This window comes from Pseudopipra pipra, chromosome 3 (genome assembly GCF_036250125.1).
Source record: "Pseudopipra pipra isolate bDixPip1 chromosome 3, bDixPip1.hap1, whole genome shotgun sequence".
NCBI lineage: Eukaryota > Metazoa > Chordata > Aves > Passeriformes > Pipridae > Pseudopipra > Pseudopipra pipra.
The window spans coordinates 39297457-39323854 of NC_087551.1; the positions used below are offsets into that span (position 1 = coordinate 39297457).

The window sequence follows — 26398 nt, forward strand, 5'->3', positions numbered from 1 at the left end:
CAAATAGCTAAAGAGACCCTTCTGCAACTACTGGGCTCTTGGGCTGCCATTTCCAGTGGTTGGCACTAAACCCACAGCATTTAGTTGCTTAGAATTTAAAGATGCAAAGTAAATCAATTTACTAACACGTGGCATTGATCTAATCTTCCTTCACTCTGCTCCTATCACTTAATAGCAATATCAAAGGGTGAATTCAAACAGTCTAAAACCTCTGTGTATTTCATTGTAGCCCATGCACCATATTACAATAGAATAACAAGCAGGAAGTTGAATATATCAAGACATTATACATGCTATACATATCCTAGTCTTTATAGCTAACTTTTAAACCGCTACTTACTTAACTGACTTTTCGGAAATTCACTACAAAGCAGTAAGTGCTGCAAAAACTCAGGCATGGAGATTAGTATGACTGATGACTGCTGGTACCTGCTCAATGGTTACTTTCTATTTTATGTCAAGCCAAAAATAAAACAGAAAAAAGAGTTTATCTAAACTATGGGTTTCCTGAGGATAGCTTGAATTAAAAGCTGCATCACAATGTGTAATTATGCTTTATATAAATATCACATAAAAATCTGAATGTGAATAAATCAACTGGCCAATAAAAAACATAGGCATGTCTTATTCAGCTGAGAACACAGAAATATTCTACTATCTACATTAAAAAGATTGGAAACATCAGTAATGATGACAAATGTTTTCCAGCCCCATGCTAAATGATCCCAATTTCACTAATATTGACCTGTTGGAAGGCAGAATTAGAAACACTTCAAATATACCTCATCATTAATATTTCTGACAGTAAGTATACGTTATCACTTCCCCAGCAATGGAAAACTACACAAGAAGGAAAATCAGACACAGCAGTAAAAATAAATCAAAAATGAATAATATTGATCATCTGTTTCCAGTCTTATATTTAAAACAAACATTTATATTTATGGCTAAGGCAATAATTCCATTACAAACGCCTACTTTCAAGCACTTTCAGTGTTTTGGAAAAAAAATTACCCAACAGAATAAAATTTATCGATCTCTCCCTTAATCTAGTGAAGATTTCTCTTCCCCCGTACTCCTCCTCCTTATCTGCATAGGACATAGAAGAAATAATAAAAATCGTCCTGGTTATTTTAGAGCTGAATAAGTGGAGGAGGGAGGCATTTTTCACAGGGTAAGGATTGTGACTAAGCTTTTTCTGTTGTTATATGATACAGGGAATGTGAATCATCCTTGTCACTTGAGAAAGAAACTCACAGATAAAGAATAAGACAGACAGCCGAGGGGGAAGAAAAGATGGATAAGCAGAGGAATCATGCTAAGAAAATTCCTCTGACATCATTAAATCCAGCCCTTAAAATAGAACTGCTTATCTAGCCCAGAATTTCTCCCTTTGGGAGTGTGACAAGGAAGCAAGACCAAGGCAGCCCTGAGAAGCAGAGCTACAGCAAATGCCTGCTGACCTGAGGCAGTGACAGCTCCATCCCAAGCGCTCCCCACCCACCCTACAGAGACACCAAACCATTACAAGAGCTTCTTGTGACAGAGGAAACTGTTTGATGTCCCTGCTTTCCAAAATGCCCAAATGTTTTACTGTGACTTCTGTTATTTACTCATTGCCTCAAGATTTTGTATTTACAGAATAATGCTACATTCTTACTGAAAGGATAAGTATGAAATGAGAAGTGGAGAAGCCAGCCAAAAGTCCTTTCTCCATAAAGGTGCTTCCCTTTAGTCCTTTATTATCTAAATAAACCATAACCCCAATCCAAACTAGAGTCACTGTGGTTTCTAAATCCAAATTTTTAAGAAATTCAGTATATTTTATTTAGTGAAGGCAAGTTTGGTGCTGATGTTAAAAATAAAGAAATAGAATGAATTAAATTGTAGGAATTCACAGGAAGTATAATACCAAATGTTTAACTTGCTTGCCTTTATCATAAATTTCAGTAAATCCATGAGAAGGGGAAAAGAAAGAGAAAATGTGAAATGAATATTTGCTTTTGGGTGCTTAAAAGTGGGATTTGTTTTCCCTGAAAAAGTGAGTGGGATATACTCACTAGAAACCACATTTAAAAGGAACATTTATCATTGCAATTACCATAATTATAGCTCACGTTGGAAAGCAAAACAGCTACTCAGAACAAGGCTTCATCGTTTTTTTATGCCATAGTTTTCTCAGAATTTTCTTTACCTTTAATAATATAGCATATGAAAAACTTATTGCTTAAAGACAAAAGATGGTACAGTTAAAGCAGGAGCCATGCCTGATTGTCTTAAACAACTTGCTCTGCTGATAGTTTCTAAATACAATGCAAGTTGTAAATCCTGCATTCAAAGTGCAGTGCTGAAGAGCAACATCACTATTGTAGTAACACATCATATGTAAATGCACATTAAATTAAGACAATTTAATGTTAGCAAGACTAAAAAACTGAGAGCCACATGACTGATACCAGAAGATTATGGAAAATTTTAGGTTAATTTTCATGAAGGGTGCTCAAGAATAAAAGGAGAGTGATATGCTACATGCAATGATTTTCTTTTCTTTGTGAGAGATCTATGGCCACCTTTTCCCCTTTTGACCTCATCAGTTCATGTTTTGATATCACAAAGTTGAAACTGAGGACTGAAATTTGTTTCTATCCCATATGAAAAGAGAGTCTAACTGGAGAGCTTCCAAGCAATGCTGGCTGCTTTCATTTCATACATGCTTTTAAAACCAAAGTATCTGTTCTCGAAGATGTACAAGATGTTCTAGCTAAAGGGAAAAAAAGTATCATCTAATCAATTTAAAATATCCAAAGACTTCTCTCCTTAAAATTCTTCCAGATCTATTTGGTTGTTATCAAAATAGCTTGGTAGTTGTCACGCTGAAATTTTGTTTGCTTTTACTGGGAGGCTCCAAAAACTAACCAGAAATCTTTACTGAGCTGTCTACAGTGGAGTGTGTATAAATTAATTAATACAGAAAAAAGTTATGTACATGATTAATTAAAATAAAACCTTTCCTATATTTGTCAATACTGCCTTTCACTTGCCAACATGCTGTCAGTTTATCAAGGACATTAGATTCATCAAAGTCTCTTCCAGCTGTCATTCAACTATGCAATTTTATTCAGGGAACTATACAACCCCATCTCTTTCAGTATATCAAAAGTACATTAAACAACAGTCCTGTGAAACCTTCTTGTTCTCTTCTTGACAATTTATTTAATTGCTGGATTGTAATCTCTTAACCACCTTCAAGTTAAAGTGAATATTTTATACAGCAGCTTCTTGTGCTGGATTTTTTTTATGACCAGATTCAACAATTCATTGTCATCAGTTAATGTATTAAATGAACTATAACAAATGAGAGGGAAACAATTGTCATCTATTTGGATCCGTCATATCATAATCTTTAGAGTTACTCTAGTTCCTTAATAATTTTGAAAATAATTTACACATCAGTCTTAGAGACAGGAAGTTTCATGAACAGTCTCCCTCAACCTAGAAAACCTGAAAGACAACACCGGGTGAGGGAAGTCTGAACACATGTCCACCTATTGCTTCAAAACCACCAGGGAAAGAAATACTTTGAAATGTAGTTATTGCAAAAATGTTTTTCTACATGGCAAACACTTAAATGTATGTTATGCCCACTTATATATGGGCATATATAAGTGAAGCAAGTGCATATATATATGAAGCAAGTTGCCCTGTGAAACTTCAGGCCAAGCCTAAGTTAGGTATCATGAACTGTAAGGACCACAGCTGCCAGCCAACAGCCAGGACAGAGGGTTCTGGACACTCCTGTCATACCCTCCTGGAAACATTCTCCAAGGTTTTTAGACAAAATCTCTTCTTATTTAAAGGAGAATGCTTACTCTGAAAAACATTAACTCTCAGCTTGGGGGAAAAAAAAGGAGAGAAAGAGAAGAAAAAACACAGCTGAAATTATGGACTTCACATAGGTAACAGGCTGTCACAAAACAAATTTCTCCAACTCATTCTCTGCAGAAGGAAGAAATTCCTGCTCCTACACAGCTTCTCTCTGTTTCTCAGCACAACAGTGCACATGAGTTTCTGGGCTAAAATTAGCAATTTAGAATCTGTATTTGAAAATTAAACAGACAGAAGAGATATAATTTGAAATTTTTAAAAGTCATTCTAACTTTCTCTCCTGGTTTTACCTGGGACAGAGTTAATTTTCTTCCTAGAGGCTGGTGCAGTGCTGTTTTGAATTTAGGATTAGAATAATGATAATAACACACTGATATTCTAGTTGTTGCTAAGCAGTATTTATACTAAGTTATGGACTTTTCAGGTTCTCATATCATCCTGCCAGTCCGTAAGCCGAAGTGCACAAGAAGCAAGGAGGAGACATAGCCAGATCAGCCAACCCAAACTGGCCAAAGGGATGTTCAAGACTATATGGAGTCATGCTTTGTATACAAACTGGGGAGAAAAAGGGCCTGGGGCTGCTAGTCAGGAACTAGCTAGGCATCAATTGGTGAGTGGTGAGCAACTACATTGTGCTTCACTTATTTTGCATATTCTAATTTTTTCTTCATTATTGTTACTATTATTTTATTTTCTGTCCTATTAAGCTTTCATTTTATCTCAACCCACAAATTTTACTTTTTTTTCTCAGTTGTCACCCTCATCCTACTTGGGGTTGGGAAGGCAGTGAGCAAGTAGTGTGGTGTTTAACTGCCTACACTTATAAAGCATCTCAATCCTTTCTGGTGCCTAAAATGGGGCACAAAGTGTTGAGATAGTGACAGATCTGACTGGAGCATGCAATAACAAATTTTTTATAAGCATTCATTATATTATTTTATTAGTCTCTGGTCACAGTGTTGATTTATTTGCTTTTAGAGGCCATAGAAACGTAGAATCATAGAACATTTTGGGTTGTTGGGGACCTTTAAAGGTCATCTAGTCCAAACCCCCGCAATGAGCAGAGACATCTTCAACTAGACTAGGTTGCTCAGAGCCACATCAAACCTGACCTTGAATGTTTCCAGGGATAGGGCATCCACCACCTCTTTGGGTAACCTGTTCCAGTGTCTCATTGCTCTCATCATAAAAAACGTCTTCCTTATACCTAATATAAATTAACCATCTTTCAGATTAAAACCATCACCTCCTGTCCTATCCCAACAGGCCCTGCTAAAAAGGCAATCTGTCTTATAGCTGTTGTGTATGCTCTCAAAGTTGTGTTATTTAACATCTTATGTGAGGTGTATCTTCCCAGCTGCTCTGATTATAATCTCTGGGGGCTGGATTAGGGTCATTATTTTGTTGTACCTTGTAATACTGCATTAGGATACGATAAAATTGAGCATCATGAGACTACTCTGGTATTTGTAATCAGCATTGCCATCACCTTCATATTCCAGGAGCCATCTATCAGAGAGTATTAATCATTACACCTTTTACCTTTACTCCTCAGAGAGCCAATCTATGGAGGAGATAGATACCTTCCTCCATCTTCCCCTTTTCCTCCAAGCTAATTACAATAGCGCTTGAGGATTTTGGCTATCCTCAGGGTGTTAAAACCAGCATGTTCCTATTGCTAGGTCTCCTGAATGTGTTTCAGGTCTTGTTTATGGCTAAACAGCTATTTAAGAATACCACCCGTAGATCTGTCCTGAGGCTTGATAGTGATGAGTGTCAGGGTGTGTGGGATAGGACAGGCAAGTGCCTAGAACACCTCTAACATTTTGGGATTTCACCCCTGAACAAGTGCAGAATCCTGAAAAGCTCGTAAAATACTTGGTAAAGGTATGCTCTCACCTTGGCAATTCCAGACAGACACAAATCACTGCAACATGTTCAGGCCTGATTCAGGTCTGCCATGCCCTGTTCAACACTATTCATACCCTCAAGGGGAAGAGATCTCTGGATCTGATGACAAAATGACATGCACTGTGGCTACCCCAACCCTGGCCATAGGCACTGCAGATGAACCAATGAACCAACCCATGCCAGTATCAGTCACCTCTATACACAAAAAGAAATACTGGAAGCAGAAGTAAGGGAAGCATTTAGTAAGGGATGAAAGAGTGTCTTCTAAGAGAGAGTAGGAGGGAAAAGGGGACAAGGCAGACTACTTCAAAGCAGGGCCATCACAAGAACAGGAGGAGGAAGAGAGGTGGACATTGATCAGGGAGCGGAAAAAAGAAAAACTCATAAATGAGATGGCAACCAACCGAGTGAGCAGTGAGATGTGTGAAAAGATTTCAGCTGTTGTATCTTGCTGCTCCAATGTTGGGAAAATGGGGACAGCAGCCTGGAATTAGAGGGTAAGGAAGCTGGGATTTCTTTCTAGGGAAGGAAGCATTGACAAAGTGGTTGAAAGAGGGGCACAATTCCTTAGTTTCTGGAGGTGACTTCTGTCAGATGGGAAGGAAAGGCATCCCTTCAAGGAAGATGTGTCACCCAGGCAAGTGGACCACCATGGTGAAAGGTATCCAGTACCTGAGGGAATTAGCCATGCTAGAGGTGGATGAATTAACTGGTCAACTCCAGCAATATGGAGAAAATGTCTCTTCCTTCCTCATCTCAGCTGTGGAAAAACTGGTCCAGCAACACAAAGATCCTACTCCCCACCAGTATGGACCAGTGTCTCAGCTATTCGGCGTAAACTTTCCTCCGCTCAAAAGAGAGGATACAGTGGGTACACATCACCCTGTAGTTTGACCTATGTGACCACAGAGAGGACATGAAGAAGTGGGCTGGAAAATCTGCCTCAGTCCTAGAGGCACAGCTATGTGAGCTGCAAGGAAACACAATCACAAAAGGGGGTTCTTCCAGGAAAATCGCTGCTCCAGTTTCCAGTCAGCAGTTCTTCAGAGTAGAAGGGCTGATTTTACTCCTGATTGAAGGGACTTCTGATTCATATTTACAAGAAGCGAGTATTCAATATCATTACTAGGACTAGAGGGGCCCTGCCTGCAGCCAGGTGGAGGAGAGGTCTTACTGGAGTGTGTGGATTCAATAATCTGGCACATCAGACCCACAGTAGTATAAGCCTCTAGCAGACACAGATGCAGAGGATATTGTAATACTGTCAGTTCCCAATGGTATTTCTGGAATGACGGGGTATCCCAATGACTGACTGCATTGGAGGTTGAAGTGACCCTGACTAGGAATGAGTGGCAAAAGCACTCCTTTGCGAATGGCCCAGAGGCTTCATGCATCCTTGGCAGAGACTATCTTACGAGAAGGTACATCAAAGACTCTAAAGGATATCAGTGGGCTTTCAGTATAGCTGCCTTGGAGACAGAGGAAATTAAACAGCTGTCTACCTCACCACTTCTCTCAGAGTACCCTTCTTTTATGGGGTTGCAAAAGGTTGAAGAACAACAGATGCCAATCACTACCGCAATGCTGCACCAGCAGCAGTATCACACCAACTGAGACGCCCTAATTTCCATCCATAAACTGATTCACTGACAGGAGAGCAAAGGAGTGATCAACAGGATCCACTCACTCTTTAACTCAGCCCCATATGGCCAGTGTGAAATCCTAATGGATAGTGGAGACTAACAGTAGATTATCTTGGCCTGAATGAAGTCACACTGCCATGTCACTGAGTGCTGCCCTACTAAACACTGACAGAACTTCACTGTGAACCAGAGGCAAAGGTAGCCAAGTAGTAGCCACAATTAATACCACTAATGCATTTTTCTCAATCCCTTTGGCAGAAGAGTGCAGGCTGTAATTTGATCTTCTGTTCTATTACATGTCTTTATCTCAAATCACGAATTTTACTATTTTTCACAATTCTCTCTCCCATCCCATGGAATGATAAGAGGGAGTAAGCAGTTTTGTGCTGTTTAACTGGCCTCCTGGTTAAACCACGACTTATCCGTTGCGCTTGAAAGGTATTCCTTGCCAAACACTAACATCAAAATGCTAAAACTAACAGATGAATACAGACACTAAGTACAACAAACAATTGTTGCACACTTGGACACTAACTCGGCTAAAAGTAAAAGAAGAGATTAAATTTTGATGACATTATTTTAGTTACATACAAATCTCCTACTCCAAGTTTACATTTGAAATATGATATTCTACATACCCTAACAAATCATAGAGATGTAGGCGATATCCAGTACGAAACACTATTAAAAACAAGCTCAGATTTAAGTGTTAGTAAGGATCAAATTTATCTGCACTATGTAGACATCAGGCAGATGTGTAGATTTACTTTACAGTCAAGGAAGAGACAGTCATTTCTAGAACACAATTCATCTGATCTATTAAGCTGACATGTTCTGTAGGATGGGACCAGCTATGCACTAGAAGTGTTTGATTCTCTGCCTTCACTATAATTAGGACTTTAAATAGCTTACTAACCCTACACTGTCTATAGCTTGAAAACCTAAAGCACTTCCGATATTTGAACCTAAGTACAGAACACCGCACTTGCATTAGACACGGAAATTCAATAATCCAGTGGGGGTTCTCTACTGAGTATTGAGAAGCAAGGTACTACCATAGTTGGCCTTCTGATGTACTTCTGCACTACAAATAAGTGTCTCTGTTAAATCCCGTAATACTGAAATCAATGCAAATTTGATGACTAAATATCTTGAAAACACCACTTTATCCTTCATTTCCTCAAGAAATCAGAATGTGCTGCGAGTTTTACATGCACCTGTTTCTCTAGCATCAAATTTTTTCAGAAGTTATTCTGAGAGGTGGGAAGGGAAAGAGGAAGGGGAAGGAAGGGACCATTCTATTCATCATCCTCACTATTCTCTCTTTTTCAAAATAAAACAAATAGATGTAACCTAAAACCTACTGAAGCTTTATCTCAGGACACTGAAAATGTGTTCTTAGTGTAAACATTCACAGCTGTTTAGAGCCATATTACTTGGCTCCTTGGACAGGTTTTGGGTAGCGTATCACTTACTATTCTAATTTATCAGAATCTCACCTTAATGCTTGACCTTTCTGGCCAGATGAAAAGATCAAAATAGTATTGCTATTTTATTGGGAATTTTTTGATAGCTAAGCTGCCAAAAATCCTTTAATTTAGAGATCATCTCCTGACTATATCCTTCATACAATTCTTGTAGCATTGCATATGCTATCTAAAATATCAGATCTTTACACTAACATAACCAAGAAGTTTGTTTCTAATTCACAGAAATTACCATTGGTACATGGAACACAGCTTGAAATTCTCAGATCTATAATAGGGACTGAAGGAGAAATACCAAAAGAATCCTAGTATACAGTTGGAAATGCTACTATTCTATTAAAATAAGTTTCAGTCAGATTTGGACACAGATTTTTTCTAGAAAGAAAATGTTTTGTTTTGTTTTGTTTTTGATGACGTAAATTAGACTTGGACTGCAGTTATAATACACTACAATATACAGGACACTAAGGATGGAATTACAGATACAGTTGAAACTATCACTGTAGGTGTGGCATTTTAGCAGCATTTGCACAATCACTGTATTTCGATATGCCTGTTCACTTTAACATCATACACTGCTATCTCCTCCCATTTCCCTTCATGACATGTGTGAGAGTAACTGAGCGCACATATGTTAACAGTGCTCATATCACTCCCTACATTGAGCCACCTCTGCAGTCTATGTTACATCTGAAATTTGAATGCAAATTCTTTACGTTGGGGGATAAAATATTTGTGCACAATTCGCATATTTTCCAACAGTAATATGAAAAATAAATCTATATTTAAGGAAATTAACTTAGGGTGAACAAGAAATTACCAAAAAAAATTAAGTCCTTATATAATTCATTTGATGCTTGAAAATCATACTGATTATAAAGTACAGATGTGCAATTAATTACTTTAATAGCACTGAAGACATATTACCTGAACCATTTCTCTTAATGAAGCTTTGTTTTATGGCTAACTCCAATGTCTACAACAATCCTAACTTGTTTCCTCTAGCCAAAATTCATTTGTTACATTCACCCAGTCCACACTATCCTCAAATAGAATTTATTAACTTCTTCTCAGCTCAGAAACACTGTAATGAAAGTAATTCTTTCTAAAAGTAATTCTTTCTGAAAGTATCTAAAGTGTGCATCCTTACTCTGCAAGTTTCTTTTCTCCAAAGAAATTGAAAATTAGTTTTATTAGTGGCATAAAACTAAGCTAACACAGTAACTACTTGGGCGAAAGGAAAAAGATTTACCTTTACCTTCAGCAGAAGAGGTTTCTCTGTCTAAAAGTTGAAGACAATCCTACATTGCCATTAGCCAGGGTAAACATGAAAATTCTTGTACCTTGCACTCTAATTTTAAGAAACAATACATTTCATTTCCCTTCAGACTAATCTGTCCTGAATACATTCATGGTTGATGGCTCTTTTTGATGCCAAATTTTCAAAATAATTCAGCAACTCTATGTAGTTGATTCTGTACCGAAGCATACCTACAAGCCTTCACACTCATACCTGCTCAGAGACAAAAGGAGAAAGACAAGGGTTCAAGGAATATCTTAAGCCCATTTAATTTTTATTCAGCTTCAACTCCCAGCATATCCCTTAAGCAGAGCAAATATTTTGGAACAAAATAACCAGAAGAATTACAGTCATTCAACAGGAGAACACAGGAACTGGAGTCATTTCTCCTAAAAATTTTGTTAGCACACTTTACAGGCTAGAACAGCTCAAAAGTGAATGACTTTAGCTTATCCTTTGAATGGCATGAAACTACTTGCAGTAAGGTTCAGCTACTAATTTGCTCATTAATTTGACATGAAGCTTTCCTCTGGTCTTGGGCTTCAAGGTTTCCACAGATACCTAGACATAACTGAACACACTTGCATTAGTCTTGTGTGTCTTATATTGGAAAATGGCTTATGAAGAAATAGATGTATTAGAATGAGGTGTCTGACCTCAGTGACCATGCAGCTGAACAACCACCAGCTTTCTACTGCATTAATTCACTGCGTTCATCTGCAGTCCACCATAATACCGCTGGTAACACTCTGGAATTACAGAGGGAGTTAAAAGCTGCTTTACAGGGCAAATTGGGGCTTCATTTGAGGGAGAATTATTTTATGTGAAGTAAAGCCAGCACCCACTCCATCTCTATCAGATCAGTTGTCTGGATTACAGAGTCAGTCTGTTAGGAAAAGCCTTTAACCAGTATAACTTGGAATGAAACATTTAGCTTTGCTCTCAGGGGAAAAAGTTCTTTTTAAATAATTTAAGGACTCATTTCGATGAAGCAGTCTTTCCAAAGCATAAGATTTTGATATTATTAAGTTCTGAAATAAAAAAAAAAAAAAATTAAAAAAAAACAAACACCAAAACAGCAGATCTGAAATACTACATTTTCCAAGAACTGACTATGAACACTTCAGGCAAAAACAAGCCACATCAGAGTGTCACTAATAAACTTCTAGCATATAATTTTTCATGCATTGTGAAGTATGAGGCTAGGTGCTTGTATAATACTGAACATGTTTTTAATTGTAGTTTTTTCTCTTTATAGCAAAATTATTTATAGGAATAAAACCACAGAATCTAAAGATATACAACCTAGCTTTCTCAATTGTAATTAAAAAGATGGGCAAACTGAGAAGGTAACCTGACCATCAGTATGGCTTAAAAACACTCAAAATCAATCCGTATAAGAATTGATGGTTTTTATCAATACCAGATCCACAGAATATGTATAATGCCATCATACTGCTACAATTAGCTAAAATTAATACTTAACTACACTTATTGTTTAATAAATATTATAAATATATACCTATAGATGTCACATAACATAGATATTTGTGAGTACAGTAGCACGGGTGTTGAAAAGTCTAAGCCACCATTTAAACAATGTACTTACCTGCAGAAGTCTCAGGCAAGCTCTAATTTGAGTCACTACTTACTATAAATATGTAATAATCACAGACTAAAATTCTGTAATTTCTGGCTGAAATAAAATGAGACCAGTGCTATAGTTATATTATTGGCCATATTCCAGAAGATGTATGAGGTTGTCACTGGTCATGTGCAGCTCAAACTAAGTATTAAAGAAACCAAGGAGGCCTATTATGGTCCAAGCTTTCAGAGAGGCTTCTAACATTTTCAATGTGAACAAACAATTCTACACACATTTTTACGGCCACTAACTCATACATATGCAGATGTTACAGATTACATTGAAGAAAAACATACGTAAATATGTCCCACAGAGAGGAGTTATATCAAATGCCCAAACAAATATGCATGGTATAGACAGACACATTAGGAAAGGCCTTAAGAACACATTCAACAGAGAACTGTGCTTTATTTGCAAAAATCTAGGAATTTTTTTTATTCTACATCAGCTGTTCTCCATCATTAAATGTTTTGTGTATTTGCAGTTACACACAGCATTACACATTATTTACCAGTATTAATTATCTTACTGTCATGCAGTTTGGGATTACACTGTCTATATTGGAAAAGATAGGGTGGGTTACAGAATGGAATTATAACATTAGACAGCAAGGCTCAAAACTGACAGGCAATAATCATACGTTCATATTACGCAATTCTATGATCAAATTAAAAGAGAAAAAGTCATTGTGGTAACATGAAATTTGGTATGACAATTCACAAACGACCAGATTCTACACGACCAAATATTCGCCTCTTTTTTTTTTTTTTGAGCCATGCAAGTTGAAGGGTCATGAACACACAGGGTATCAAAACAGACAGGTTAGACTCAGTGGCAACATGAAACATTTGGGATCGAGTGAATAAAAGACAGAATCACATACCCATTTTTCCACATCAACTAGCTGTAGAAAGAAAAAGCAAGAAATCAGTAAATCTCTTCCCTTAAATACAGCATATCAAAGTCTATTTTGAAGTTAACATTTCACATTTTCGGAAATGTATCTAGTATGAGTCTAAGTTACTCTTCTGGCAGTTTCTCTTTAAAATGCCAATACTTCACTTCCTGCCTTTATTTTGTGGAAAGCACTTCAAATTCTGGAAGTCCAAAATGTTCCTCCAAATATCAGATAATAGGCAGCAAAGGAAGACTGATGCTGAAGTAATTCCACAGTGTATTCAGTACCAACCAGTCAAAAATGCAGAACACAGTTACCCACAAATTGTATTGCCATTTCTTCTTGAGTAAAACTCTGTCATAAGTGAACATTATTCACTTGAAAAGGTTCCATTGCTGCTATTCGAGGTTTGCCATTTTAGTGAATGCAGTAAGTATAAAAGGTAAAATTAGGGGTACCCTAATTTTGTAGGGTCAGACCCTGACCCTACAACCTGCAACGTAAGAGAATAACTTGTATAAGAACAGAGAACAGCACATCAAAATGTCATTCAATTTTCTGATGGGGAAAGAGAGAATGTTTTCGAAAGCTTAAGGTTTCAAGGTTCATTAAGGAAACAGATTTTAAATTACTTTCTCTAAGAAGTTTTTGGACTATCTTACAGTCTCAGAAAGGATTGAGAATATCTACTAGAACACATTTCAGCTACTAGAACAGTTTCTATGGCATTACCTACTAAAAACTTAGTTGACAACAACAGCAGTATATCTGAAGTAGATTTGTCTCTGGACTTTGCACAGAAAACACTGCAGCATATCATGCCTTCCATGGTTTTATTGCAGGTACATATTGACCTTTTGTTAGCATATGCCACATAAAAGTTTAACAATAATTTAAGATAGCTTAGGGAAAACCAGGAGTAATTCTCAAAAACAGTAATATTCAGATTCCAACTTGTTTGTGAAATTACTGTAATAAAAGGCAATGTATTTAGTTCTTATCTGCTAGAATAGTTCCATTCAAAGTAAATTTTCTCACTTTTTTAATATACATTTCAATTAAAGAAGAGTTTTATATTTTCAATATTGTTCAGTCCTGCTAGCACACAAAATTCTGATTTGCCTCTATTTTTTTAATTAATCTTTACTGTGACTTTTACTATCAACCACAGCTACAGGAATTCCTCCTAAGAAACACCTAAATTATTTAAAACAGATAAAATATAAGAAAAAAATTAATAATATGTTGATATATTAGAAAAGTAAGCAATAATTTAAATCTAAACGCAAACAAGACAATTACAATGTCTTAAAGAAAAAAAAGGAGTAAGGAATAGCCAAGTTAGATTTATGTACAAGTACTTCATTTTTTACCCTGTTTTAGATGCATCTTTTGCTTTGTTAAAATTGTATATGCTCTGAAAACAGCACTGCAAGCAACTTGCCTGTGTGACAATGCTAGAAAGAGGTGAATTGATTTATGCCTTTATTGCCTTGCTTTGATAAGTGCTTGCTATCCTAAAATGTAAGTGAATAGGGCAGTATTGGTATCAGAAAGAATTTACTCAAAGCTCAACACCCATTATCAGTTCTACAATTAAATGCCTTTTAATTTCTGAATTGTTCATTTACTTTATTTTAATGAATGCTGGTTATCTTAAAGAGTCAAGTGCAATATTTGCCAAGTATTTATAATATCTACACACAAACTCTGCATTGGTATACTCACCTTCAAACAGAACTGTCAACAGGCTTTGGCATATGCCAAAGGCACCTTTATTCAGGAGTCTCTCAGGACAAGCACTTGCATGGTGCACGTACACTTGTCAAAAGTACAGTTTGACACCCACATCTTTCATACAGGAAAGATGATGAATGCATCCAAAGATGCTTCTGGCACAGTGTACAGCACAACAAAATCTTGCATTTGTAATTTTGGACATATTCTATAGGCCCTCTGCTGTGAGCTTCTTCAGAGCCCTCCCAAATCCAGTGTGCTTCCTTTTCATTTGTGGGAGAGCTCATTCAGAGACTGAAGTCACAAGACATTTGTTTCTGACAGACCACTTTGACCCAAGTTCTAAAACCTGTCTGTGCAATATATGTAGACAAAATTTAGTTTGCTTTTACCTTATGGAACCTATTCTGGAAGAGCTATGACCTTCTAGACATTTAATATCCCATTTGGGGGCAAAAAAAGGCATAAGCATGACATAATAATATATTTACTTATCTGGAAATTTCCAGTAATGCTTATTAGGTAAAGCTAAAAGTAAATAATATGAGTAATCTTAGTATATATATACATAAAAATACTATGAGTAATTTTCCTAATGTAGGCAAAATAGATGTAAAGCTCACATAAACAAAAATGAAAGCAAACAGTGGATATCTCAGCCTAGTGTTCGTATCTAAGATCTAAGCTATGATTCAGATATGAAGCAAGCAGATACTTCACAGCACTCCTATATACCGATTCTGTTTCACACTGAGACCTCCATCTTTTGTCTGTCTTGAAGACTAGAAGCCACAGGAACCCCTTTTCCCATAGATTTCCCAGTATTCATCCAAATTCAGGAAACACTAAGATTCAAAGTTCCTGTTGCTATATAAGCGTTATTCATTAATCCAGGGGGAGAACTGAAGAAAAATCAAAAACCTAACAAAACAAAGCAAAACAAAACCCTCCCCCTCCACCCAAAAAAAGCTCATATACACTCAAGAAACCAAACAAATAAACAGAAAAATATAAACAATCAAACAAACTCTAACATTCTCTTCTATCAGATCACATTTTGTCACCTCCCTTTTTTGGAGTGCTTAATGCTCCCATGGTTTTAGAACTATCTGTTCTTACCATAAATTACTCAGCTTGGGTTTTGCTGAGCTGTTCACCTCTTAGGAGGTATAGCTCTTCCAACTGGTCTAGGAAGGTTTACAATCCAGGAAGGGTTGAGGGAATGGCAGACAGGGACTGGCAGTCATTTCCGTAAGTTCCCTCTCACTGTGGCCTCTTATGCTGTAAATTGCTTAATTTCTATCATACATTATGTTAAAGACAGTCTGAAAGAACAGTACAATCATTTATTTTATTAAGCACAGTCAATTCTGCCTTGTCACAATAAATCCAAATCCCTGGAATTCAATAACTATTCTTACGGCTCATTTTCTCTCCTAATCGTTTAATCACATTGTTTGGAAAAATAAAATGCTTAGGTAGGTATATACTGATTTTTCTCATTTTCTTTATCCAAAGACTATCAAGATTTACAACATTTCCTCCAGTAGAGGATGCAGAATCCAAATTAAAATATATATACCTCAAAGGCAGTATGCTACTTAGAAATATTCTTTCCTCATGTACCTTGGTTTTTCCTAAGAAAGAAAAGAACATGACCCTGTCTAATCCAGCATACAAAAATTTAGTGGGTTCATTGCCATATGACAGTTCTGAATATAAAAAATTATTATCTTGCCATGAGAAGATCAGAGTTAGCAAAAGGATGAAGGATGTCATATCTCCAGAATTCACCTAGTGATTGTGAACTACTTATACTACAATAATCATTTTACAGAAAGCTACTTACTTGAACTTAAAAGAATTATTTCACTGCCTACTGCTAGCAAGTAGCCATCAACATAATTAACTTAATGAGTAGAATATATGACACTTCAAACTAGAGAGTAGTGTTTGATGGACATTAAAATGGTATGGCACCCATGTATATGGATGTCTAAAAAATACAGGTAGAATAAGGACAAAAAGACAAGGATTCAAAGTTATATTCTAAGAATCAAGCAAAAGATCAAAGATGTCATTTTGCATTACAAAATGATTTCTCGAACTAGAAGAGAGCATTGTACTACAGAGTCTTAATACTTCCCTTAGAATTTCATATAGCTCTAGTGAGAAGTCCTCAATGAAGAACATACAGCCACAACTTAACAATTTACTGCTATGCAAATCCAGAAACTTCAGTGATCTGCATTTGCTGACTTCTCTTCAGAGGCATATCAGAACTCCAATCTTTTCAGGCAAGCTTTCATTTTAAACACATTTAATCCAAACTGGAAAGCTGTTTTTTTCTTTATTTTTCCTGAGCACTGCAGATATCCAGCATTACATTAACCAGACATAAAAGTCAGTTAAAAGAGCAGGAACACAGTTTTGTTAACCATACTTTCTCTTGCCAAAAGGAACCATGAACTAAATGAAGAGAAATAGAGGGACCTCTTCACCATTATGAGGAGTCATTCACAAACTCACTTTTTAAATCTTGACATAAAGCAAGGTCACAGAACATATGCTGAATATCCACTAATACAGCAATATTGATTACCAGTGCACAAAGCTGCAAAGTAAGCTACTTTAAGCCATGAAAACAACCTCCCATTCCTAATTCTGGCTTCTGTATTCCGTTTGCTTTCATCTGCTTGAGCAGCATACAAAAACACTAAGGAACTTTATTCCACACAGCATAGGAGAATCTTAGCTGACTATGGCTAATCACATTCTCTACAAATATTTATGAAAACTTCATGATATTTATAATATACAACCATTATCCACAGATGGGATTGTGAGCTGAAATCTCAAGGATATGTATTCCCACTAGTGGATGTTATATCTTCCTTTGCGGTTATACTAAATTTTTTTGAAATGAAGAAGGAAACTCTTATTAGAAAAAACAGAATTTTTTTCCATTTCTCAGTTATGGAAACTGAGAACACAAAGCAAAACCTTTGTCTAAAACTTTAATAAGATAAGCAAGGTAAGAATAACTAAAATCAAACCAGAAAGATTCCAAATCTAATTGTATTTTTTACTTCTGCTACAACACTTGACACCTTGATTTCCTAAATTTAATACTCAATAAGTTAATTGATGATATGCCTTCTCTTCCAGCCCAGGGTTGTCTTCCACTGCAGACTTTTGTCTTCAGGATGCTTCAAGAGCTGTGCTTTCATGTCTATTTGGTTTAACTCCTCTGAAAGCAACTTAGATCATAAAACATAACTGAGAAGAAACAAATTAATTTCTCTTCCCCCAAAGTCAGTTTTTACTGACCATTACACTAGAAAGAAAACTTAGAGCACATTAGCGCTCAAAGGGTCATGGTAAGACTGAAAAAAGGCCTGCTGCTATCTACCTCCAAAACAGGAAACTTGTCTAGGATGACAAAATGTTTACTTTTATGCCATACATCCTCATTCCAAATATGGTACACACAAAAGAAGAGCTCATGTGCCAGGCTACAAATACTTGCTTGTCACAATTCTGTGATTTTAAATAGGTAATGATTTTGATCCTGTCCTTGCTTCTCCCTGAGGATAAGCAGAATGCAAAAATACTGTGCCTGCCCTTCTTGATCTTTTCCAGTACTTGCATTTGATCAAAGTGCAGTTGATCAAAGCCAACTCTTATTCTTTTTCTGCCTTACTTGAAACGGCCTGCTAACAATCACTTCAGATGCTAAATAAGGTGGAATGAGGAGAAAATGACAGTACCTGTTTGTCTGCAAAAACTCCACACTTTTTCCCCCCCTCCATTTTATTTCCTATTCTCCTGCTAGCAGAGTTGTATCTAAAATAGCTGTGAGTAGTCAGTATTTTAAGTACCATAAGCCTCTAAACTATCTCACCCTTTCATAAAGCTTACCACTGGTAGCAAGTAAGTCCATCTGCATGACACGAAAGCCCACACTGCATTAAATACTCTTCTTCCTCTCATTTCTCTCACTTTCTCTCTTTGCAGTGAGAAATATTTAGGTTATGTAAATTCAAAGTCCGGGAGGGTAGACCTTGCAATAAGTACAAGCTAACATTGTTGGACATAACAACTCTGTCCCTTTTTATGACACATCACCATCTGATAAAGACTTACCCAAATAATTTCTTAAGAAAATTACTGGGTTTATATTTTCTTATTTTAGAGAGTTATGCCTGGCACCTGTAGACAACCCCTGGACTAACGAAAACAGTCAAATAAAGTACAGAAACAAGAAGCTGTAATTTGGACTTTTTGGTCAGAAGTTTGATTAAGAAAACTTTCTAGTCAGTGCTAGGAAACTAAAAGAGCTCTGGTTATATCAAGAGACCTCCGGTTCATTTCTGACTCTTCCTTCCTACAAGTGGGGGTTCCACTAGCAAACCTGAAAACATTTTCAGCCCATCATAGTCACAGCTACTGTTAGCTTTCAAATATGTTATTAACTAGGCTACTGTAGTGTGAATCAGCGAGCTTAAATTGCCAAGAGTGCACTTAACTGCCAATCTTCATACTTTTTTTAAGGAAGTACCTCAATAACTTGTCTTATTCATTAACATACTGAACACTTATTAAAAGAAATGGGAGGTGTTACCTTTTTTCCGTTTGCATGGGGGATGAAATTACTTTCCCCGTCCTCCCATGCTGAGAAAATGACAGAGCTGCCAGCTCTCTGTGTTATCTTGCTGCTTACTAATACAAAGTAATTAATGAATTCAGAGTTCCGCAGTTGGAGATAGGTGATTTGAATATTTAAAAATCCACCAGCTAAAGTTGCATTCCTATCCCAAAATGGCTCCATTCTGTCTCCACAGCACAGGAAAGCTTTTTCACTCTGTGAGGAAACGCACATTTTTCCTACCCCTTAAACAAAGAAGAATAATGCAAGGCTCTTGCATGTGATGATTCCTTCACATGGCCCTTCAGATCAGAGAAGAGTTGCACTTTGATCTCTTCAGCAAAAACTATCCCACACATGAAATTAGACAGCACTTTTCTGGTCAGAGGCAGGGAAAACAGATTTTATTAAAACAAGGCACTAGGAGGAGTGATTAATCAGCCATGACTGGATGATTAGATGGGAGTTAATAAGCTCATGATGCAATTTAGCTGTTACGCTGCCTAACTGATGGGTATCTGCAGACAGCATTTTCCTGAAAAATGAAGTTGTCAAATATTGGAGTAGAGCTTGTGAAATTAAATTCTTTCATATTACAGAAAAAGTTTAGCTTAGAATTCACATACAATATGTGCAATCAAATGCTTCTGTTCCCTTAATAAGCTCTGACATGGATTTATGGGCGCACAAACCTGAAAAACTCCTAGCCTTAATTACAGTGCTTTAGCACAATATTACTGAGACTTTTAAACAAAAGATATTTGTTTCATGGCTGTTTTCTCATGTTGTCCATGAATTATTTCTGTCTCTGTTTCAGTGGTTCTCTAGTGTAATTGGATTGGGGTGGGGAGGTGAGGCAAAGACTGTGACATTTGGAAGAAAATAAGGACATTCTGGAAGTAATGTTACTAAGGAAGGAAAGAAAAGTAGGATAGTAGTGTCAGTAACCAGGCTGCACACTGGTCAATCGGTTCTGCTCCAAAGTTATGATCTCCTGTTAGTTAGAGGAATGAGACAACAATGTATAAAAACAATCAGTCTCACAAGATGTGGAAAAATATGCAGCAGATCAAAAAATGAAGGAAATAAAAGCTATTAAAACACATAAAATAAGAAAAAAATAAGAAAAAAGTTATATTAATGCAAAAGAAAACAGATGTACATGTCCTTTATTGTTGTACTCCAAAATCAGTGCAAAAACCAGTGTCAGGTTTATATTAGAAAGATAATTAATTCAATAGCAGACTATTTATGTGGTTACACCAAGCTGCAAAACAAATGAAACCTTTACTAAGCATTTCCTCATAGACTAAAGTCTTCATTTAGGCATGACTGAATGTTATGTGTTTGCATCACTCCCTTTAATCATCACTTATACAATATAATTTTCAAGAAGCTCTTTACAAATCCCAACTACAGTAGGGTTCCTTCATATTTGGCTCTCTGAGTCTGGCTTCTTGATTAGTTTAATCTTACCCTCAGTTTGAACTGATCCAATAGGCCAAAATAAAAATGGAAACTGATGCAAATGAAAAATCCAACCAGAATTAGGAAGCAAAAGCAATGAAATTTCCCTTTATGAAATGCAGCTAGACTATAAAAAGGAGATGTCTATGCTAGTTAGATCCCTAACTGCTTTAAATACAAGCAGAATAAGCATGCTATAAAGAATTTAGAAAATGCTTCCTGTTGTATTGTATTTAAACCACCAGCTATATTTGTAGCCTTCAAATCCTCAGGAGATTTCCATTTCAAGTTACATGGAAAGCCTGTAAACACTGTCCTGTCTATCCACAAGAGGTTTCAAACAGTGGCCTGTGGTAAAAGACATTGAGAATAAGATTATCAATGCCAGGACAAAAAAAAATACATATGAAGAATAAGAAGAAAATGAAAAAAAGTCACAAATGCTCTCCTAAAGGCTTTAGCACATAACTAGACAATTTTTGTACTTCACTGATAAACTGTATCAAGTAGAAATGATCAATTTTTACTGTGAAGATCAGCATATCAGTTTATCTCATTAATCCCTTACTCGAGCTTTTAAATGTCTTAAAGAGATCTCTGTGTTAAGGCATTATTTTTCCTTACTGTTTTACATCAAACAATAAAATCTTGAAATCATCTATGAAAGTGATTACAATTACACTGGAAAAAGTAGGGTAAGTTACTGGACCTTCAAAAGAAATCTCAGTAGAAAGCCTATTGCATGCACTCTTTCTCCTCCCTGGCATACATGAGTTCAGAAAGGACTCAGCAAGCTGGGTAGTTTTGGATATCTGAACTACAAAAAGGCTAAAAACAGTGCACAGTCTTGAAATCAAGCGAGTCTGTGTTTTAACTGTTGTTTCCACACAAAGATCTTGGATCCCTAAAAAGGTTGTATTTTATACTTTTCATCTTCTTCGAATACTCAGAGAGTCATAAGAAGCACTGGAGTCTCCTATTGCTTGCAGTAATAGGAAGAAAGCATACAGAAAGAGAATTGTGGTCTTTTTTCCAGATGGAGTCAAATGCTGGCTGCCTAATATGTTCCTCTGAAGATCTCCAAATCTACCAACAAGTTGCTTCTTTAAGACAAAGATTTTGTATTTCAGTAAGTAATGTACCTAAAAAATAGCAGCACATGGCTGAGGAGAGAGAATAAGAAACCTCACCTGAAATTCCTTGGAACAGCCAAAGGATTTAATCAGTTAGTGACATTATTACAACTTGGGCAAAGGTACAAGTTCTTTTGAAGAAGCAGAGCAATATCCAGTAGATTGTGTATAAGCTAACAAACAAACACCACCTGGAAATGGAATTTTACAAAAAGATCAAAATGCACCAAATGCCCAGTTAACTAAAATAGTCTGTCAGTAAATAACCTACATATACAGTAGACTATGTGAATTTATCACATTAAATAATCACCACTAAAAACCAGGATTTCCAGGTTTGTCCCTTTCCTTCTGCTCATTATGTACCGTTGTCTTCTGTGACTCATCCAAATATTTTTTAAATAGAAACTTCTTTCAAAAAAAGTAAGTGTTCTGCGTATTTACCAACAGACTGTCAGCTACAAAAGGCTGCTTCAGGAGTGGAAGCTGCATGTACCACCATAATCACCAGCACATTCCACACTATCAGCAGTATCTGCACAAACAAGAATTAACTACAAAAATCATATACAGTAATACAGGACTTCAAAAACTGAATGAATTAGGTCTAAAGCAGATGACAACACCCAACATAATTAGAACACAGGTTTACTGGTAGCAGTCTGAGTGCTCTCTGTTCTTGTCAAGTTACTTTTCTTTGCTCTGCCTATTTAGAAGTACATTATTTCCATAAAGAAAAGTAAGGTGTGAGTTTTCACTACTATGACACAAAAAAGGAAATCAAAGCCTTATCTATTTATGTGCAGAGGGAATGACAATTATCTGGAGGACTAAAGGGCAACTAACTGTCTAACCAGCAAATGCTGTAAAAGGCTGTAGCACAGGCAGAAAGAAGAGACTTCTAGGAAAAGGGAAGACAATCTTCAGAGCTCAGCAAGCTGAGCTGGTTTTTTATCAAAAACATATTTATTGATCAAGATCAAAAACCTTAAAACAGCAATGAATGAGGGGAGAATGCCTCCCCTTCTCACCATGTTGACAATACTCTAAAAGCACAGGTTTCAATTTTCATTTGAAAAACGAAGGACAGATGCATACAAAGAGCTCAGGAAGATTCAAAAAGAGCATACTCCTGGTTTTTTAACCTAAATGTGTGTATGGAGATATAGATATATATATATATGTATATTTCACAGGCATGCTTTTGAAGGGGAAGAAGTCAATTCAGACTGCCTGCAGGAACACAGCAGGAGCCTTTACTGCAGCTGAGATCTTGCAAACGCTCCAAAATAGAGCCTGCTGGCGTGGGACCCACTACCCATCACAGAGGTAAGAGGCAGCTCAGCAGGTTGGCTACACAGGCTGCTGCAGGCAGGTGGCAGCTCCCTGCCCTGTCCCGGAGCCTGCAATCCTGACCAACCCTGGCAGGAACAAGGCCCTGCTCAGAGCGGCCACTCAAATGCTCAAAACTAAAATCCAGGTTTAGGAAAAGCCAAGGGATCCTGACACACACCAAGGCAAGCTCATGGTCTATAGGTGGATGATTCTACCATTCAAAAAGGCAAGTCAGTGCCCCTGTGAAGAGCAGGGTTTCATAGCCTCTAGTGTGCTCAGGTCCCAGACTTCGCTACAAATAATGCACCTGGAGCCCAGGGACAGAATCTCAACTCTGCAAACAGAGCTGCTCCCTGTTCTCAGCATCTCTCTGTTCACTTAACACCCCTGGGCCATAAACCCTTCATTTCTTTCACTTTCCTTTCCGGTATCCCCAACTCAGGAGTTGTTGCCATCCTCCTAAGTAAATAAAAAATGGTAATTCTCTATGATAAGAGAGAAACAAACCCCAAATACATTAACTTTACACCTGGTCTCACACTACAGTAGTACTTAAATACTTAGAATAGACCGATACACTCACCGGCTTGAAAGGCTTTGGTCTTACTATAATTATTGAAACAAATCATTTGATGACTCTCCAGCACTACATTCCAAAACCAGAAACCTTCTCCGTGAATCAACACCACCACAGTCACTAAGGAATAACTGGGCATCAAAAGAAATCATTTCTCCATAGACGAATAGTTGCTCTACAGACAGATGGATGTGAAACTATGTTCTCACCAGACATTGTGCTAAGATACTGAAGATTTGCTCAGTGATGTAGCTACCATAGATTCAAATTTCTTATTGCCATGGGGAGATGCAATTACATACATGCAGATGAACCCTCATGCTTATAGTACCTATCCAGACCTTTTCAGCAGCAGCCATCAGGAAATCATGCATGTTTATCACCAACTCTGACACACACCATAGATGTAATACAGAAAGGAATCCTGCTCCTCCCCAAACTCAATTCCTTCCCATTTCCTCTTCAGGAGAGGAATCCAGTCTGTTCAGTCATACTCAGTCTCATGATGCTAGTTCTATCTCTTCTTTCAGACACTAACCTTGTTTATGTCATTCAACCATCACTCCTTTGGGGAGGACCATTCCCATCTAAACTTTAACAACGTGGAAGTCTATGATGCATTTAGAGCATCATTAGCATCAAAAGCACCCCAAGGTGCTGAACCCTGCAAGATAAGGAGAGTTAGAAAGAAACTCGCATTAAGAAAACTTGCCCAAATTTGAGAATTAGGGTGGTTTGTTAGTTTTTTTAATTATCATAGAAGGTATTGGTAACTCCTGAAGGATCAACGCACTGAACACATTTCAAGAGGGAGAATCCCCTGTGTAATCTTCCAACTCCAGCTGCTGAGGTCCTACGGAGCTGCCTGATAGCAGACTATTTTCTTGTTACTGCAGACATGATTAGCATTTTCCACACTCCCAGCCTCTGGGACTGCTATGTACTTCCTACACTGATATCATTTTGCACCAGCCATCTAAATATTCTTTATATTTGCAATTATAAGTTGAGGCAAAAGATCCTTTTTTTTTTTTAAATTTTGAACCAACCTAGCCAAATATTGCAGGAAGTTATCCCTATAAGAAGCCATTACAAGACAAATGTAGATTTAGAGAATTTTCATATATATGATGAGATATTTATATAAAGTATAAACAATCTGTATAAAAACAGTGCATAATTCTTATTTCCATTCTCAATATAACTGGATAACTTCGCAAAAATTAAAATTATATTTTACTTAATTTAAGGTCCTGGGCTTTACCAGTAATTCATATTACAATTGTGTGCCTTGCAAAAGAAGAAGAAAATACAATATTTGTGTATCACACTATTGAGGCCTCGCCTCAGCTGTGAGATTAATGTAAAGTTGCCCTTTGTACAATCAGTAATTGGAGAGCTGTGGCAGACACTAGCCAGAACTATACATATTCATAAAAAATCTAATATTTCAAAACATTTCTGATTAAGCTAAAGTATTAAGGTTTTGCATTTTAAAAAATTATGCTCACTTTTACAAAAAAAAGTTAATAAATTTAAGGCACACTGAAAAAAAAAAGACAAAAAGTGAAAAAAATCACCTGCAACCTTAATTTCAATCCAATTCTGTCACTGTTTTATGACACAGCCTTCCACGGGTCCATAACCTTTTCAACATCAAATCTCCCTCATTCAACATGTAGACAAGAGGGTGCTCACTTACTATTTTATTTCATTCCAGATCAGTGTGCAACTATTGTACTGAATATCGATAAAAAAACCTCTTTTAAAGATATAACAATTAAATGCCATCAATTTTATGATATTCACTACTGTAATGATAATATCACATATATTAATTCAGTTTTCACAACACCTCAGATGACATATAAATAGATTTAAAGAATCTAAGGCATTGATCCATTAAAGTCAAAATAATACACAAACCAGGAAATTCAGTTTAAGATGCCTAGGACCCAATTTTTAACATTATTTTATGTCTAGGTTTCATCAGCTATGGTCCTCAACACCTGTACAAATCAGTCCTGAGATATGTAGACAAAGAAAACAGAAAATCTACAACTAGCAATCACCACTTAGCTTATTGATTCTAACTGCTTATCTAGACTGACTTGGTTTAAAAACTGAATGTGTTAATAGCTTGGTTAGACATCTGGTAGCATTAAGAAAACAAGTGGTTTAAGAGACTATCTCAGCTTTACATAAGATTGTGCAGCAAAATCGAGACTCTTCAGCATTCTGAAACAGCATCTGAATGTGAGGATTTGGTGGGTTTTATCTTTTCATTTTGTGTTTTGTGCAAATAGCCTTTAGAACCATTGCAAAGAAAAATATAAGGGTTTGGTTCAGACAAATTTAACTGTATCATTTTCAAGTTCACTGTGCTTAAATGTCATTAGAAAAAAAAAACACAAAACAAACAAAACACAAAAAAACCAAAAAACGAAACCAAAACAAAACAACTAACTCTTTCAGAACTTCACAGGGAATCTTTACCAAACAGCATCAGTATGTTGCCATCTTTTATGTTAACAAGCTATGGATTACAGATTGCAAAGGTATAATACCCATGAAATTGATTGGTAAAAGGCATAAAAACAGTCATCCCCTTATTGTCTCACCCAAGGTAAAAGCACCACAGCACACCTTCATCATCCTCCTCATCTTAATCTCTCTGCCAATATTTCTCTGCTGTCCCAATGGCATCTCAGTACATCAAAGTGCCATTTTCA

At 36.7% G+C, this 26398-nt stretch overlaps 1 protein-coding gene across 4 annotated transcripts in view; it reads right to left on the reverse strand.

Moving 5' to 3' along the window:
• The window catches only part of RYR2 (ryanodine receptor 2), a 394356-nt gene that overhangs the window by 242353 nt on the left and 125605 nt on the right, over window positions 1-26398 (reverse strand). For all 4 annotated transcript variants that reach the window (XM_064648733.1, XM_064648734.1, XM_064648732.1 and 1 more), the window contains one exon: window positions 12755-12775. In XM_064648733.1, the coding sequence (XP_064504803.1) occupies window positions 12755-12775 (21 nt within the window). The remainder of the gene's footprint in view (window positions 1-12754; window positions 12776-26398) is intronic.